The sequence below is a fragment of the Saccopteryx leptura genome, chromosome 3 (genome assembly GCF_036850995.1).
Source record: "Saccopteryx leptura isolate mSacLep1 chromosome 3, mSacLep1_pri_phased_curated, whole genome shotgun sequence".
Taxonomy (NCBI): domain Eukaryota; kingdom Metazoa; phylum Chordata; class Mammalia; order Chiroptera; family Emballonuridae; genus Saccopteryx; species Saccopteryx leptura.
Window position 1 is genome coordinate 34,384,894 of NC_089505.1, and position 15,816 is coordinate 34,400,709.

General features: G+C 34.6%; 1 protein-coding gene across 4 annotated transcripts in view; it reads right to left on the minus strand.

Moving 5' to 3' along the window:
* LAMA2 (laminin subunit alpha 2) overlaps positions 1-15,816 on the minus strand; it is a 627,903-nt gene that overhangs the window by 193,410 nt on the left and 418,677 nt on the right. For all 4 annotated transcript variants that reach the window (XM_066373271.1, XM_066373270.1, XM_066373269.1 and 1 more), the window contains 7 exons: positions 14,222-14,358; positions 9,408-9,644; positions 7,990-8,133; positions 7,104-7,283; positions 6,808-6,996; positions 6,588-6,721; positions 2,489-2,606 (listed from right to left, as the gene is read on the minus strand). In XM_066373271.1, coding sequence (XP_066229368.1) covers positions 2,489-2,606; positions 6,588-6,721; positions 6,808-6,996; positions 7,104-7,283; positions 7,990-8,133; positions 9,408-9,644; positions 14,222-14,358 — 1,139 coding nt within the window. The remainder of the gene's footprint in view (positions 1-2,488; positions 2,607-6,587; positions 6,722-6,807; positions 6,997-7,103; positions 7,284-7,989; positions 8,134-9,407; positions 9,645-14,221; positions 14,359-15,816) is intronic.

The window sequence follows — 15,816 nt, forward strand, 5'->3', positions numbered from 1 at the left end:
GGCAGAAATGATCAAAATATGACCTAGAGATTAACTTACACATTTTTGTTTTCCATAATCTTGTTGCAGAGAACCACATACACGATAGTGAATATTTTCCATTCCTGCACATAACCTAACCTGAGTCTAGGTGTGTTAGGTAGCAGAGTTAACTGAGACTGCAGTGAGAAATAGCTTAGATATTAACTATGTTAATTAAATTCAATGGCTCTCACACCAATCTGTGTGGTGAGAAAACTGTCCTTTATTTGACTTCTAAAGGTAATATGGTCTCTGTTTCAAATCGTAAATTGTAATAAGTAGGCATTTCTGGAACTAATATTTTCAGTGAATAGAGCTGCAATGTCGTAACACTACACACATGTAATAGGCAAAGGCTAAGTGTCTTCCTAACTGGCTATATTTTCAGCGGTAACAAACACTTAATTTTGTTTATTTGCACCATATTTTGAGTAAAAATGTGAAATGAATAGCTTGTAAAAGCAGATGTCTCTAGAATACCATACATTTGGTGAAAATGTGGTAAAGGAATTGCTTTGTGTATTCACGACCCAAAGCATATGTTACTGTAGTGGGATATATTATTTCAAAACTGTCCTTAGCTCTTGCTTTGATGATTAGATTTTATGCCTGGGTAATTACACTTTAGAATCAAGATGAATTATAAATAAGATGTATAATGGATTAGAGGCAATGGGTTGTGGAGAACACCTCAGGAACCTTATTATGAGGGATAGGCCTTTATCCCCATATCTCTCCACTGAGATATTACTGTAATTATTGTCTATAAATAGGAGCTTAAGTGAAATTCATGAGAAATAGGTGAAGCCGCCAATGCAGGTGATTGTTTGCATGTATTCCTAGTTTTTCTTGATTTCCTGCATCTATCATTTACTTCATTTGTGTTGATTTATATTTTCATATAATAATAGAAAGTTACTAAGATTAATGGAAAAACATATTTTAGAATATATTATTTTAAAAGCCTACTGATCACAATAAGGAGATTTTTTTAACATTTAAAATATGAAATGGAAGGTAGATTATGTTAAAACAACTTGCTACTCTACAAACATTTTTTGTTCAAGTGAACAGTAGTATTATTTTGAATAGACGTAGAAGTATGTATAGTTATAACTTTCCTTTAAGATATTTAAAGGTCAATCTTGACTTCTTATTGAATATCTCTATAGCAAAATATGATTGCAGAATCAGAGAATTGTAGAACTTCAAAAAGCCAAACTGTACTTTTTTAGATTGGGTAACTACATAATATTTAAGCATACAGTAATTAAAGGATTGACCACAGTTACACAGTGAGTCAGCAGTATAGCCAAACACTTCTTAGGATAAGAAAAAAAAAATCATATTTTTTTTCTAGAAAAATCACAAGTTCAGGCTATCTTCTACCTTTATGTCTTTTACGATCATTAAAAGGTAGCATATTTTATATGTGTCACTCTCACTATTTCATTTTTCACATATACTCTGCTTGTGCTTTTGTGTATTTGGGTGGATTGTGTATATAAGTGCAATACTATATATATATATATATTTATTGGTGTGTGTACAAATGGATATATGTGTATGTGAGAGTTCTGATTAATGATGAGATGGATTATTTGATGTTATTAGATCAAATGGACACATTCAAATGACTATTGACCCTCAGAGCAGTTACAAGCAAAGCTATAAAATTCCCAAGGATGTTTCACAAGAAATTTGAAGTTATTCTTGAAAAATTATCCTCTGAAAACACTGAAATCCATATTATGGTTACAAAGTTGAATGACACTTCAATTTAAGATGAGACTTTCATACATATGTTTTCAATTAAATTAATCCTCATGATGATTGAATATGTAAACAACCAGAGGTCCAGAAACAAGTGCCCCGTCCAAGTGGTGTAGGATTCACCAAAACCAAACTATGTTTTCTTTTCATTGCACCATGCTGCCTTTCAAGAGATTTATATTAATCATTTTTACATTGTACTTCAATTCTGACCTGGTGGCATAATATGCCTCATATACCATACTTAATATAACACTTCTCAAATCCTATTTACAAAAGCTATACAAAAGTTTTTATAAATAAAACAACACATGGATACAAAACTACTTATTCTATCAGTATCATTATCAACCTAATGCAGTTTCAGCGTCTCTAACTGTTCACAAGAGATACCAGAAAAATAAACCAGCTGAAATAAATGGGCATTATGAAAACACTATTTCCTGACTGCTCTGTATTTTTACAGATGTCCTCATTTTTTATAAAATATTTCCCTTCAGATATGATTCTTACTTCTAGGTAACAACGGCATCATCTTCTTACTGTGTCTCATACTATGAGTGGAAGATAACTAAAATAAGGTAAGAGTATGCATGCGAGGGAAACAGATTGTAGCAAAGGTAGCTCTGAGAGTATTTCTGTTTGGTTAGTTAAAGGGAGTTGGCCTTAACTAAGCCAGTAAGAATGAGCTTACCTCACAGGACAAACCAGAATAGCCCGGGGGACAATCACATTTTTCGATCAAGTGAGCTGGAGGGTTCACTGCTGTTATACGTCCTTGTTCAGCTACCTCCATTGAGATTTCAGAAATCCTGGACACAGCAAGCATGTACTTACATTACGGTACAGTAAATTAAGATTACCTAGCAGTCAGTCTTGTAAGAAGAGTCCTTCCAAGTTTTTGTCAATAACCTTAAGTTCATTCTATTGTTTTGAAGATGCCTAACTTTTTGAAACTTATGTGCCATATCTTATTTCTGCATATTTTGCTTACTCAAAGATTGAGATTACACATTAGCAAAATATTCACATAAATCATAAGGAGTTTAGTAAATTAGATGCCTGACTTCCTGTTGAGAAGTTATTATAAAGACTTTCCTCCCACTTTTTAAAATGTGTGTTGCTTTAGGTAGACATGACCAATTATTTAGACATTTACATTCTTTCCAGCAGACAACCCAAGGTCACTCCCCATTAGAATATTCCCCCTAGTCACTGGTGAAATTGCTTTTAATTTACAATCAGCTCTGATTTCTTCCTTGTGAGTCTCTGACTGTCGCTTCTGAAACTTTAGAAAACAATGATTGAGCATAATCGAATAATACTGATCTTTTTCTGATAATGAAAGGCTTTCAAATTTGTATTTTGTTAACTTTATTAAATAAATCATTCAGGTAACTTAACTCATGCTCCCTGTTGCTGGAAAAGTCCTTACAATAGAAATTAAAAAGATTCACAGTGAAAACACTGATACACTTTTCATTAATGTAAAACAAAACATTAAAAATATATGCAGTTCAAAAACTCAGACTATTGCATGACTATCCGATAACATGAGATGTTCTGCAAATAAAGATCTAAAGGAGACAATGAGTAGTTTTGCTTCAATAAAAGTCACCTCGGATAGCTTGAGCTTGAATCATAAACTTTATCACAAGCTTAGGTAGATTTTATTGACATTAAATTATGAATGCACAAATTGACTTCACTAGCATCATAATCTGCACTCTGAAGATCAGACAGCCTTTATTAAACACACATTCAGTTAAAATTCAGATTTCACTCTCCCTTCCTTCAAGGACACATAGCTGTTGTGGCCTGTAAACAAACCATTCCCCTCCTATAAGAAAGTGTTGACAGAAGTCATCCCCACTGTCATCTCACGGTGTTTTATAACCTGTGGATATACTAGACTAGCTGCTCCTTCTCTTGCACATGCATGTATACAACAGAATAGTGGGTATTTAAAAACCAAGTGATATTTGAACAGTGTCCACAGCAGATATTTTTATTATGTGTTGTTTTTGTCTCAGAAGATTAAAGAACAACTAATTGTTTTTCCTGAATCAGGGATTTGGCCAAACTCAAGCATTTATTCAAATGAATATTAAAATGCAAAGTTGTTATGTCCTTCAAGTAAATGCAAGAGAAGAGAAAATTAAAGAGAAAATAAATTTTAGCCTTAACAATGGGTGGGGGGCTGTATTCAGTGGGACACTGGAATCTATGTAAACACAATAAATTAAAATCAATAAAGTATACAATTCAAAAAAAAAGTTTCTGGCTAATGAAGAATAGGATAAATATATAAATATATTGCTTTCATAAAAAAAATTCTGAATCTCGAACCACATATATAACAACTCTTAAACTGCTTCTGAGACTACTTAAATATGTAACTGAATAAAGCTCCAGGGTTGTCTTAACTACTTTGTGGAGAAGATTCAAACATATTTTTGAACTTTGTCACAATTCCACAGTCTTACAGATCTCAAATGCTGGTCTACTGCTTTATTTGGCCTTACTGTTGCTAAGAAAATGACTCTAGTGCTTTTTTTTTTTTTTTTTAAGCCTAGAAGAAAAGTGAGGTTTTTTTATTTATTCTAAAGTTTACAAAAATGATCTCCTAAGCTGAAGGATATTATTAAGTGAGGGTGTGAAACAAGGTAATAAGCGCAGGGAACCCATGAGGAAAAAAGACAACCTTACATACAGGAGGATGGAATCTATGTGAGACCTGCAGAGAAAGTAAAATGAAAAATGCATGACAACACTGTTTCTACCAGTTCCACTAACAAGCCTTCTATGTACTACCGGACTCTTGCTACGGCATAGCACAGTCTGTAAAATAATATATCTGCACATTCAACAAAATTATTTGCTGTCTTCTATGACATGCAAACTTGCTTCAGTTTCCAACACCTGGTTTATATGTATTTGATATTCTAAAATAATTAACAAGATAGCTGATAGCATATTTCTTGTACATGCTTTTTTTTTTTTATTATTTTACACTAAAGTAATCTCCTGTTAAAAGTGAAAAATATAAAAGGGAAACCAAAGGAATACAGATTTGAAAGTGAATGTTGGTCCTTGATGTATCTTTTTACTTCTGGTATAATCAGAAAAGCTATATGACCCTTATGCACAAAAGAAGAGGATTCTGTTATATGGTTAGTACAGTATAAACATTTAAAATATGGCATTTTTATATTATTGGTTTGCTGATGAGAAGCTTCATGTTTGTTTTATTTCTGTGGACTGATCTACAAATTTATTATATAAGATTATTTTCAAATACATACTGATTCCGTACTGTATAGGACATAAGAGAGAAAGTGAAATGTCAGAGAAATTGAGAATATGTATATCAATTCAACTCAACTTTCTATTTCTATAGTATGAAGCCTAATAAACTCTGTATGATTTCTCATTTTGTCTCATTGGATAAGCTGTCCTTTCCGCTCAAGAAATATGACTATATGTGCTCATGATGTTAAAGTCTCCTGGTGTCTCCATTATTCCATATTCATGGTGTCTCTTGATTCCATATTTTTAAAATCTACAGGGGGTCCTCATGTTACGACAGTCTCGATATAGGACATTTTGAGTTTATGACACTCACTTTCATAAAAACTTTAAAAGAAATTGAGATGTGTTTCTGCTTACACCGTTAGTGTTGTACTTATGGGCTATGTGGGCAAACTAGTTTGGTTGTGTGAGGAGGAACAATACGCAGCAATGCGGTGTATGAATGAGGGAGTTGGTGCACACCAGTACACTTACCTACACCACTTTGGATTGTTAAAAGTGCTATCATTTCATCTGTGTTAGGCTAGGGTGTGTTTCGACTTACGCCAAGATTCGGGTTAAGTCACTGTCGTAAGCATGGAACTGTGTCATAACCCAAGGGCCCCTTGTATTATGTATTCCTTGCTATAAATTCCTTTCCCTGTGGTGTGTAAACATGCTTTCTTCTCTTTCAGATTAAATAATCATCTCTTGAACATTGATATAATCTCATTGCTCCCTTTCACAATTACGTTCATGGAAAACATTAGTCCGCACTCATAATATTAGGTTCAATGTGTCCCATTTATTCCTCAAAACTTTGAGACTATTTCTGCCCCATCACTTCACTAAAACTGGTATTAAGAATGACAGCAGTATGATCCTCTGTGTCAGTATCAGACAGTTTCATTTTAATTAGCCTCTTTGGGTCATATGAAAACACTCTAGTCCCTTACAGTATTCCCATCCTTTGGCTTTTATCATTTATTTTTGTTGTTTTTCTGTGTTCTTTCTATTCAATGTGATTCCAATGTTTTCACATCATGATGAACAAGGAAAAGGACAATATTTCATGATGCACAGGGATGAATGAATGAATGTTCATGGTTGAAAGAGGTGGGACAAATTAGTCCCTCCCTGGTGCTTCTGAGGGTTTAATGAGGTAACTTTCTCAGCAATCTTGCAGCCTACTTATAACACAACAGTTAATTATCTTTACCCTAATGATATCTTCTCTTGAATTTCTAACTGGCATCTAAAACTCACCAGGTCAAAGGTCAGTTTAATGTGTTTTCTCCTTAAACTTGTTTCTCAACCTACTTTCCTTTTAGGGGAATGGTAGTAACTTCCACCAAGTGACCTTGAAGTCACCTTTGACTTGTCTTCTATTATCACATTCCTAAACTGAAGACTTTAAAATCTTTCTTGCCTCATGTCTTACTGATCATCCCGATAGAATCTAGAATAAGCACTTAAGTTGCGTATTTTCTATTATAGTTTACCTGCTTTGTCTCATTACATTTCCATAAGAAGCCTTGATAAGAACATAATGTATATCATATAGTATATCCAAGAAGTCTTCACGGGTCACCATTCTACTGACTCGAGGATCATCACCATAATATTTCCATTCTTTCTGTTAACAAGAAAATAAACCACTTTGACAAAACTGAACGTAAAACCACTCACATCCTTGCACCAAACAACTAATAATAACTTTACCTCTGTCATTTCAATTTCATGCCTTGTCAGTTGGCCAATTAGAGGAGCAGCCATATGCCTGATGATAATTCTAGCATAAGCTGGAGTCCCACCTCGAATGATAACTTGAGGTTTATATGTAGAGAAACCTGTCTCTTCTCGAGCCTCAAAATAGATAGCATACTTGAGTTTTCCACCATAGGCCATCAACTGACAAAACAAAATGAGGAGTGATGAGTGAGAGAAATCTCCAAATGGAATGATTCCAAAAACATATTTTACTTTGTTCTCATGGAACTTCAAGTTCTTGTCCTTACCTTCTTTCCTTCAAACTGTTCTGGAAGTTTCCAATAAAAAGGTTCCAAATGGAGATCTTGTCTCACGAGATCCATGTCGGCAACAATCTCTGGATCTTGAAAAACGATGCCTTTGGTAGTTGTGTGCTGCAGGGCCTCATCTACCAGGGGCAGAATGGTCTGCTCGGGCTTCAGTATCACCTACAAGGGATCCAGTCACAGCAAAAGGCTGAGTTCCATGCTTTTGGGCTCTCACTTAAAACTGAGTTGCAGATTGCATAGCTACTACCTGCAGCGCCATCCTCAATCTGATGAACTGTGTTCACAAGAGACAGAGCTAGTGCCTCCGAGCAAGAAAGGCAAGCAATTAGATTTTTCCTGGCTTGTTTGCAAAGGCAAAAAGCTACAACATCTGTGAAAATGGGAGCCTTTAATACTAATAAAGGTAGCATTTACAAGTAGGAAAAGTTCATGAAAAATGAAACTATAAATGAACATGCTTCCATGCTAACCATATATGATTCTGTACGGCTTGTTGGAATAAGTGGGTGACCAATCTGGTTTTCATAACGGCACTGGCACAGGTCACCATTCATGCTCTGATGCCTCCCACTTCTCAACGCAGCTTCTTCCCATTTCGAAACAGGTTTCCCTGACAGTGTTTCCCTTTTTCACGTGCCGTCTATTTCGTTATCAACAATAAATGGAATTATTTTTACGGAAAATTAAAAACAGCCTTTATGCCAAACCTCTAATGGCACACGACCCCTTTATAATTTCTAGATGTGCGCAGGGGAAAAGGTGGCTTAAATGTTTTTCCATTTCCTTCCACCCCTCAGTGACTGGCTAAAAGACGCCAGCAGGGCTAACATTATACCATTACATGGCTCAGCAGGTCCTCACTCACCTCAGTGCGGATCAGGCCTTTCGCTTCAGAGCACTGAGTAGTAGCACCGAAGCAATAGCAGCTGCTGCAGCCAAGTGGGTTCTTGGCGTCCAGTCCGAATTTGCCTGGCTGGCACCTGTCACAGTGGACACCTTCCACATTCACCTGAGGAGAGATGAGTGTGCCCTGGTGTTTGTACCGGTAAAGTTATGAGAGAAATTAACTTAAGAAAAACTAACAGGAGCACACTTATTAAAAAGCAGACAAACAAAACAGATCACTGAGTACTAGGCTCACATCTCACATCCCAAATGCTACATGTAGATAATTTCATTAAGATTGCACCAGTCTCAAATGCTTTATTTATATATATGTACACTATCAAGGGTTTTACATTGTTGTTGTTTTTTTCAATCTAAGCAACACATTTTCTACTGTCCTGCTGTGAAGAGTATGAATTAGTCATGAGAATTTCAAAAGCAAAATAAAAACATCGACTCCTAAACAGTGGCATGATGCAAAAAACAGGTGTAAAAAACAGACAGGATGTTACAAATGTAGATTTATATAATTGTTATTGTATGATGTATATATACTCATGTAATATGTGTTAAATATAATGTGTAGTCTTAAATACGATATGTAATGATGCAGCACTATACTTTGTGGTTTTTGTTCAGGGTCCTGAATGGCAAAGGCTGCCGTGTTCTTGAATTCTCAGGATTATTTTAACAATCACTCCCTGAAGTTCACCCTTCTGTTTTTCTGTCCCTCTCTGTATTGACTTTTCCTTGAAAAGATACCTATGACCCGGTCTTAACTGCATTTATCCTGATATTGATTGTTCAGATATACCTAAGAGGGGGGAAAAAAATTTCTCTAATCCTTTTTAATTGGCTGTTTTTCTACATCATTTAACAATATTAATGAGGGCTGAAATTTCCACAGAGTCACTGTTTGTAATGTCAGTGTTTATACATAATGAAATTTTACCGACCTTCCACAGCAGTAAATACACTTTTTGTGTACAGTTACTGCAGATGAATGTGAGTAGAAATGTCTTTTATAAGCCTTATTATTGAGCTGTGATTTTCTCTAATGATGCTTAAAGAGGACTGTCCTTTTCTCCCTCCCAGATTATTCTTGTTTAAGCAAAGAGAATATGTAAAAAAATAAAATAAAAATTACTGTTGAAAATGTATCACTTCTACCAACTAGAAAAAAAAGTTAGGCTTTGGTTAAATTTAAGTTCTTAAAAAGCCTTGCTTATCAGTACACCAATGAACATACATCAATAAAAAATCCTGTCAATGAGTATTTGTTTTTCTGTTTGTTTAGCTCAATGAAGCAGGAATAATGAGCACTGAATTAAGTTAATATTGAGCCATGAAAATAGAACTGAGGCAAGTTTTTCCTAAATGTATTTCCATAGCACATACCTTACAAGTGCATTGCCCAGTCCGATCCACACAGAAGCATTTTTTAGTCTCTGAATCACAGGTCGCATCATCAGTGCCGGGCAGGAAACAGTCACAGGGATTGCAGTGAGGGTAGTTCCAGTGACCTCGGTTGCACTCTGTACATTTTGCACCAGAGAATTTTGGATGACAGTTGCACTGGCCTGTGTTTATATTGCACTGGAAATCCAAGGACCCCACTGTGCTGCAGTTACAAGCCTAGAGAGGAGATAAAAACAGCAACCATGAACACCATTTCCTGGGAAATATCTTAAAATTTTAATTCTAATGTTTCTATGCGTACATTAAATACATATTAATCATGTGTCTATTATATGCTTCATGCTGTTCTAGTTTAGTTGCTTGGGAAACATCAGTGAACATAACATTAAAATTGCTTCCTGCATTTACTAAAATATATGAGTGTCCAGAAACTACAATGCTATTGCATAAGAAAGAAAATGTATTTTCTGTGCCTTTTTGTGGCAGGGAGGAATTACGTATAGGTTTTCCTCAAACCTTCTTGTTCGGAAGATTGAAATACAGACAAAGTCATTTTACTTTATCATCTCATTTTTATAGCACTTAAGTTGTACAGAGACATACCTAACGGTTTAACAAAAAGAGACAATAAATATATAAGTAGAGCACAATAGAATAACCTTAATTAATAGGGGAAACGCGAAATGCTATGAAAACATAAGCAGCAAACCAGATGTGGGGAAGCTAGGGAGAATTGATGGAAATAACAACGATGGTGTTATTATTGGCATTGAGTTTTTCAACCAGGCCTAATTTGAGGCTCTTTGCTGATAACCTTTTTCTCTTTCTAGATATATATATATAAGATTTTTTCTTTATTTCTATAATTCCAAATTCTGCTAGAATTTTTTTAAGTTTGTGGGTCTTTTAATTAATTTACTGAAACATGCTGAGTTCTTTCCATTTGAGACCAAAATTGTTTTTTGATTCCATGCTATTTCTTCAAATTTGTTTTTAATTTTTACTTCTGTTCTAATTAACCAATTTTTTCTTCAGGATCAGAATTTAGTTTATAATTCTTAAAGTACATCCTTTAGGAAGTACATTACTATATTCCAGGATATGAAATTTAGTTTATAATTCCTAAAGAACATCACTTTTGTCTGGTTGTGAAACATTTAACATCCCTATGTCTTAAGTAGTTATTTTCTTATTTGCATCTCAAATTTGTTTCCTATTTCATAGCTCCCATTTTACACAGTGAAAATTCTATTGTATGTTTATACCACCAAGGCTAATCTTAGTTACACTGTTGCATGTTTAGGTTCTTTTCAATAATTTCTTTACTTTATTTCTTCTTTGAGTCCTGTTCATCCATGTGTCTTATTTTTCTTTATTCTTTTAAATCTTTCTGCTTTTGATTTACAAAGTTCATATCTCCTTGTAATATAGTATAAGTGCCAAGAAGATTTCTAAAATATCGTTTAGGATCTTAGAATAAATAAAACATTTTAAGAGATGAACTGTATCAGTGATCAATCTACTATCTCTGAGCTTTAAATTCATTCCTCCTTGCTCTGCTTTGTGATATTGTAGCTAAAACCTATAGACATTTCTCCATTGCCAGGTAGCTGAAAGTTAAGCTTCGTCAACAGAGGGCCCTAGAAAGACCTAATAAAACCATAGTGGAAGGAAGGTACTTCTGTTCTGGGTTCTGTCTTCATTACTATCATTGTTATCATTATTTTATTGCTTAGCAGGAGAGCCCAGAAGTTTAGAATGATTCCAGTTGTGCCCTCCAGATCACTCTCTCCAGTAGATAGCGTTCTGGGTAGCTTCAGTTTGCACATAGCTCTGACTGTGACAAAGCTCTAGCATGCCCTTAACCTTCAACTCTTGTGGGCAGTTTCTACAGTCTAGCATTTGCCCACAAACTCTGCCGAGTGCGGTGTTGTTTTTTGTTTTACCACATGCAGGTTGTGTGTTCCTGGGGTAGCTACCTTCTCTTTAAATCTGAACCTCAGTCTTGCTGAGGGGGGTGGAGAGGAAAATACATGCCTCTCCTAGCCCTTGGCTCCTTAATAGTCCACCCTCCATTAGCTTAGTCAGGGGTCCCCAAAGTTTTTACACAGGGGGCCAGTTCACTGTCCCTCAGACTGTTGGAGGGCCAGACTATAAAAAAAAACAAACTATGAACAAATCCCTATGCACAGTGCACATATCTTATTTTAAAGTAAAAAACAAAACGGGAACAAATACAATATTTAAAATAAAGAACAAGTAAATTTAAATCAACAAACTGACCAGTATTTCAATGGGAACTATGGGCCTGCTTTTGGCTAATGAGATGGTCAATGTACTCCTCTCACTGACCACCAATGAAACAGGTGCCCCTTCCGGAAGAGCGGGGGGGGGGCAGATAAATGGCCTCAGGGGGCCGCATGCAGCCCGCGGGGCGGTAGTTTGAGGACCACTGGCCTAGATAAAGTAGCTGCTCTTTTGTATCTGCTACTTCAGGATTCTTTGTATCTCTTTTGTATCTTTTTCAATAACTTTCTTAGGCACCACCTTTTACCAGCTAACAAGATTTTATGTTCTAATTCCTCTGTTTACATAATTTTGGTGGTTTCTGTCTCCCAAGTGGGTTCTGACTTGGTATCCAAGTGGGTTCCAACCCTCTCTGTGTCTGAGTTTGTCACCACACAGTGTTTATCTTTAGTCTGTCACCTCTTTCTGGTGCTGTGCTATTCCTCTTCTCAGAGCTACAGCTCTGTGGCAGGCTCACATGCATAGCAACTTGCCAGTTTCCCAGATCTAATTCTGCCTGGATCTCACTTCCTATTTCTCACATGTTCTTCACTCACTTTAATTCTTTACCCACTATGACTGGGCATATTCCTGCTTCTTCTCTTGCCAACAGTAGTTTCTTTATGGGACTACTCTTCCTAGAATGTGATATACCATCGCTAGCTTCCCATCTATTTAGTTCTGTCTAAATCTTTGGTGAAATATCTTCCCAGGTTGATATTAAACTAATCTCCAGGCCTGATTTTTGGTATCTTTATGATTATATGTTTTTTAAAGTCTTCTTGCTATCCCATAAAATGGGCTGTAGAGGGGATGTCACTAAAAACTATTTTAAACCCCAAATGTGAGTTTTTATTATATTACAAACATGGACATAGTTTCCAAGGCATAGAATAACCAATGTCATCACCTCAAGTAACTCACCCATATCAAATGAGGTTTCAAAATAAGAATGATTAGCTCATTCACTTAAATATTTTTTTCCTTGACACAAACAAAATTGGCTATAATCAGAAATAGAAAATTATGATATGGTTGGACACTACAATCATGCAATAAACTCTGAAAATGTCCTATCAGACATTCTTATTATTTAACTAAAATATGAAATATCTGCAACCCAATTTATTGTATTATTTTTAAACACTAATTGACAATAAGTAGACATCGAGATCTTTCCAAATCAGGGAGTATATCCAACAAGTTATAGTAAAGACTAAAGAAGACCATTTATCATATGTTTAGATAGTGCTATAGCCAACATCAAACTTAAATCATAATTAGATGTAATGTTTGTTTAGCAACAGAGGATTTGTGCACTATACCCTGTTAGCAAAAGATGGCAGGCTTTGTATTCTACTTCAATGAAAGCTCAAATGATGTGTGTGCTCATACTTCAGCACAGAGTAATTTACCCATGACGCAAAGAAAGGAAAGCTATAAATCTCAAATCACTGTAAATTTAGATTATAGTCATTCAAGTTTTTTAAATAGTAGAATACATGCTCATAAATATTTTTAAAGGCTTTATGATTTTTTTTTGTAATTCATCATAACCATGAGGTTTCTATTTAGAAAGTTAGATTTTTAATAGTGGTTCAAAGTAACCAAAAAACTCCAACTTTAAACCACATAATGCTTATTCAGTGATCACTATATAATGGTATCAAACATATAGCTTCTTAAAAAATAAACTTGGATTATATTTTATCCTGACTTGTATCTTGCATATTAGGTATCAGCTTCAATTTCAGGAGTTTCATTAGAGTTTGGCCACATTATTGGCTTTTGGTCTAGAATGGAACTCTCGTAAGTTTCTGTACGGCTTATTCATGAGGTTAGAGATGAGACAGATGCTTGGATTCAGAGTGTGAAATGCAAAAAGTCATTCATGAAACTTGTAGAATTGTTTCTACTCATGTAAATTTTTGGAACACTTAAAAATATTTTTGTTTTGTTTCCCAAAATGTAGCTCTATGAATCTTTAAACTTGATAGATACTTCTACCCTGATGCTAAATATATTTCTCTAAATGTGAGTTTGGTCAAGAAACTTTCTAAGGTCCATCTACGAAAAAAATTGAGGCTTTTTCTAAGCTAAAGCTTGTTAATATGACTCTTCAGAATCTTCTCAACTATTTCCTGGAAACTGAAACTTACTCATAATTTGATGGCAATTCATATAAATTTTTGGCAATATCCTTTAATTAGCTCCATTGTGTGTAAGTATGAGGCTGTAGCTATTTTTATTTTATTATAATTTTTTTTTGTTCCCTTCCTCCTATTTTGTTAGGTATCATAGATGTGGCTGCATAAATATATACTTACGTCCTCATCTTTTCCATCAGGAAAAAATTAACTGCTGATCAATAGCTGTGATCACTCCACAGAGATAGTTCTACATTGTTTTGTATATAATATTGGATCTTGAAATACCGGACTAAAGAGCTCGACCAACTTAAAAGTCTTTAAAAAATATTATGAAGTGAAATAAAGTAATTCACTCACCTTACAACCAGAGATAATGCTGTGGCCCCAGGTATTAGGTGCACATTTAGAACATTGATCTCCAATGGTATTGGGAGGGCAAATGCACTGACCAGTCTTTGGGTCACAATTATTACCCAGATGAGAACACTCACAAGCTTTACAGGTGAAAGGGGAAAAAAAGGTAAGAATTTGATACAAAATGTTGAGTTTTACATTGTGATTTATGTTGTTTTATTTTCCATTCTATGGTTAAGGATCCCTAAAAATGAAAACTTAACTCATTCATCTTTTATATCATAGTACAGTGCACTTCACAGAGGATATTCAATACATATATGTTGTAATTCACTTAATAATTTCAAAAGGTAAAGCATCTTTAATTTTTCAAATAAGCTTAAGGAAAGAAAGAACTGGTGTAATCAGATTCCATGTTAACTGTATTATCTCCTACCTGGATACTTTAAAGTTCAGGATTTTTTTCTACAGTATATTTAAATCCATAATTATCTTTTCTATATCGTATAGATGAACAATTCTTTCCTGTTGATGGATCTTATTTACAATAAAAACTTACAAGCTTAATAAGCTTCCTAAACTCAGTATAATCTGATATATATCAAGATATTTCAGTTTTTAAAATATTTAAAAATAGTTAAATTACAGAACTGTACATATATGGATATACATATACAATGTTATTGAGTTTTATTTACCACCTACTTTATTTATTTTCAACATATTTTGAATTTTCCTTGATATGATATAATATATGAAGAGTGTAAATTTACCTCTACCCATGCAAAATTAATGCAAAAATAATATTTGAGATCTTCAAAGCCATCTGAGACAGGAACAATCTGCTGCTTATTACTTATAGTTAACTCAGATACTGAGTACATTTTAAAGCAATGTTTCATATTAAATAAGAGAAACTAAGAGAAGAAAAACCAAATATTCAAATTCAAAGAGGATGAATGTTATAAGAAAACTTTTAATTGGCTGTATGATGATTACACCTTTCCAACAAAATATATTTGAGATATTTGATTGAGATCATATTTTAAAGGATCCTATCATTGCTTATAGCATTTCACTCCAGGTTTGAAAAATGTTTAGCACAATATTTGGCACAGGGTAAACACCAAATAAATGTTAGCCATTGTTTTTGTTATTATTATTGGTGCTGTTAATTTTCTGCCAAATGATTTAGTTTATTTGTACCATTTTTTAAGATAAAAATGGGTCCTGGCTGGTGGCTAACTGGATAAAACATTGACCCAGTGCACCAGAGGCTGCAGGTTCAGAAAAATATATTAACTTCCCTGGTTCTTGTACCAATTCTGCAGTAGGAAATGGAAAAGCTGGATTGCATTAACACAGGAATAGAGCTTAAATGAAGACAACATTGGCACCAGAAAAAGTGAACTTTCGACTTTCTTTCGAGCTTTTGAGGGACTGGCTGATTGGAGGTCATAGGGAGTGAAACAGCAGGACTGGGGTCTGCTGATGGATTAGCATCAAGTACTCGCAAACACAGTTATTTACAGGGCAGTTTTTCAAACTGTAATGTATTTCTTTTGTTAATGTATTTAAAATAAATCGATGTTTCTCAT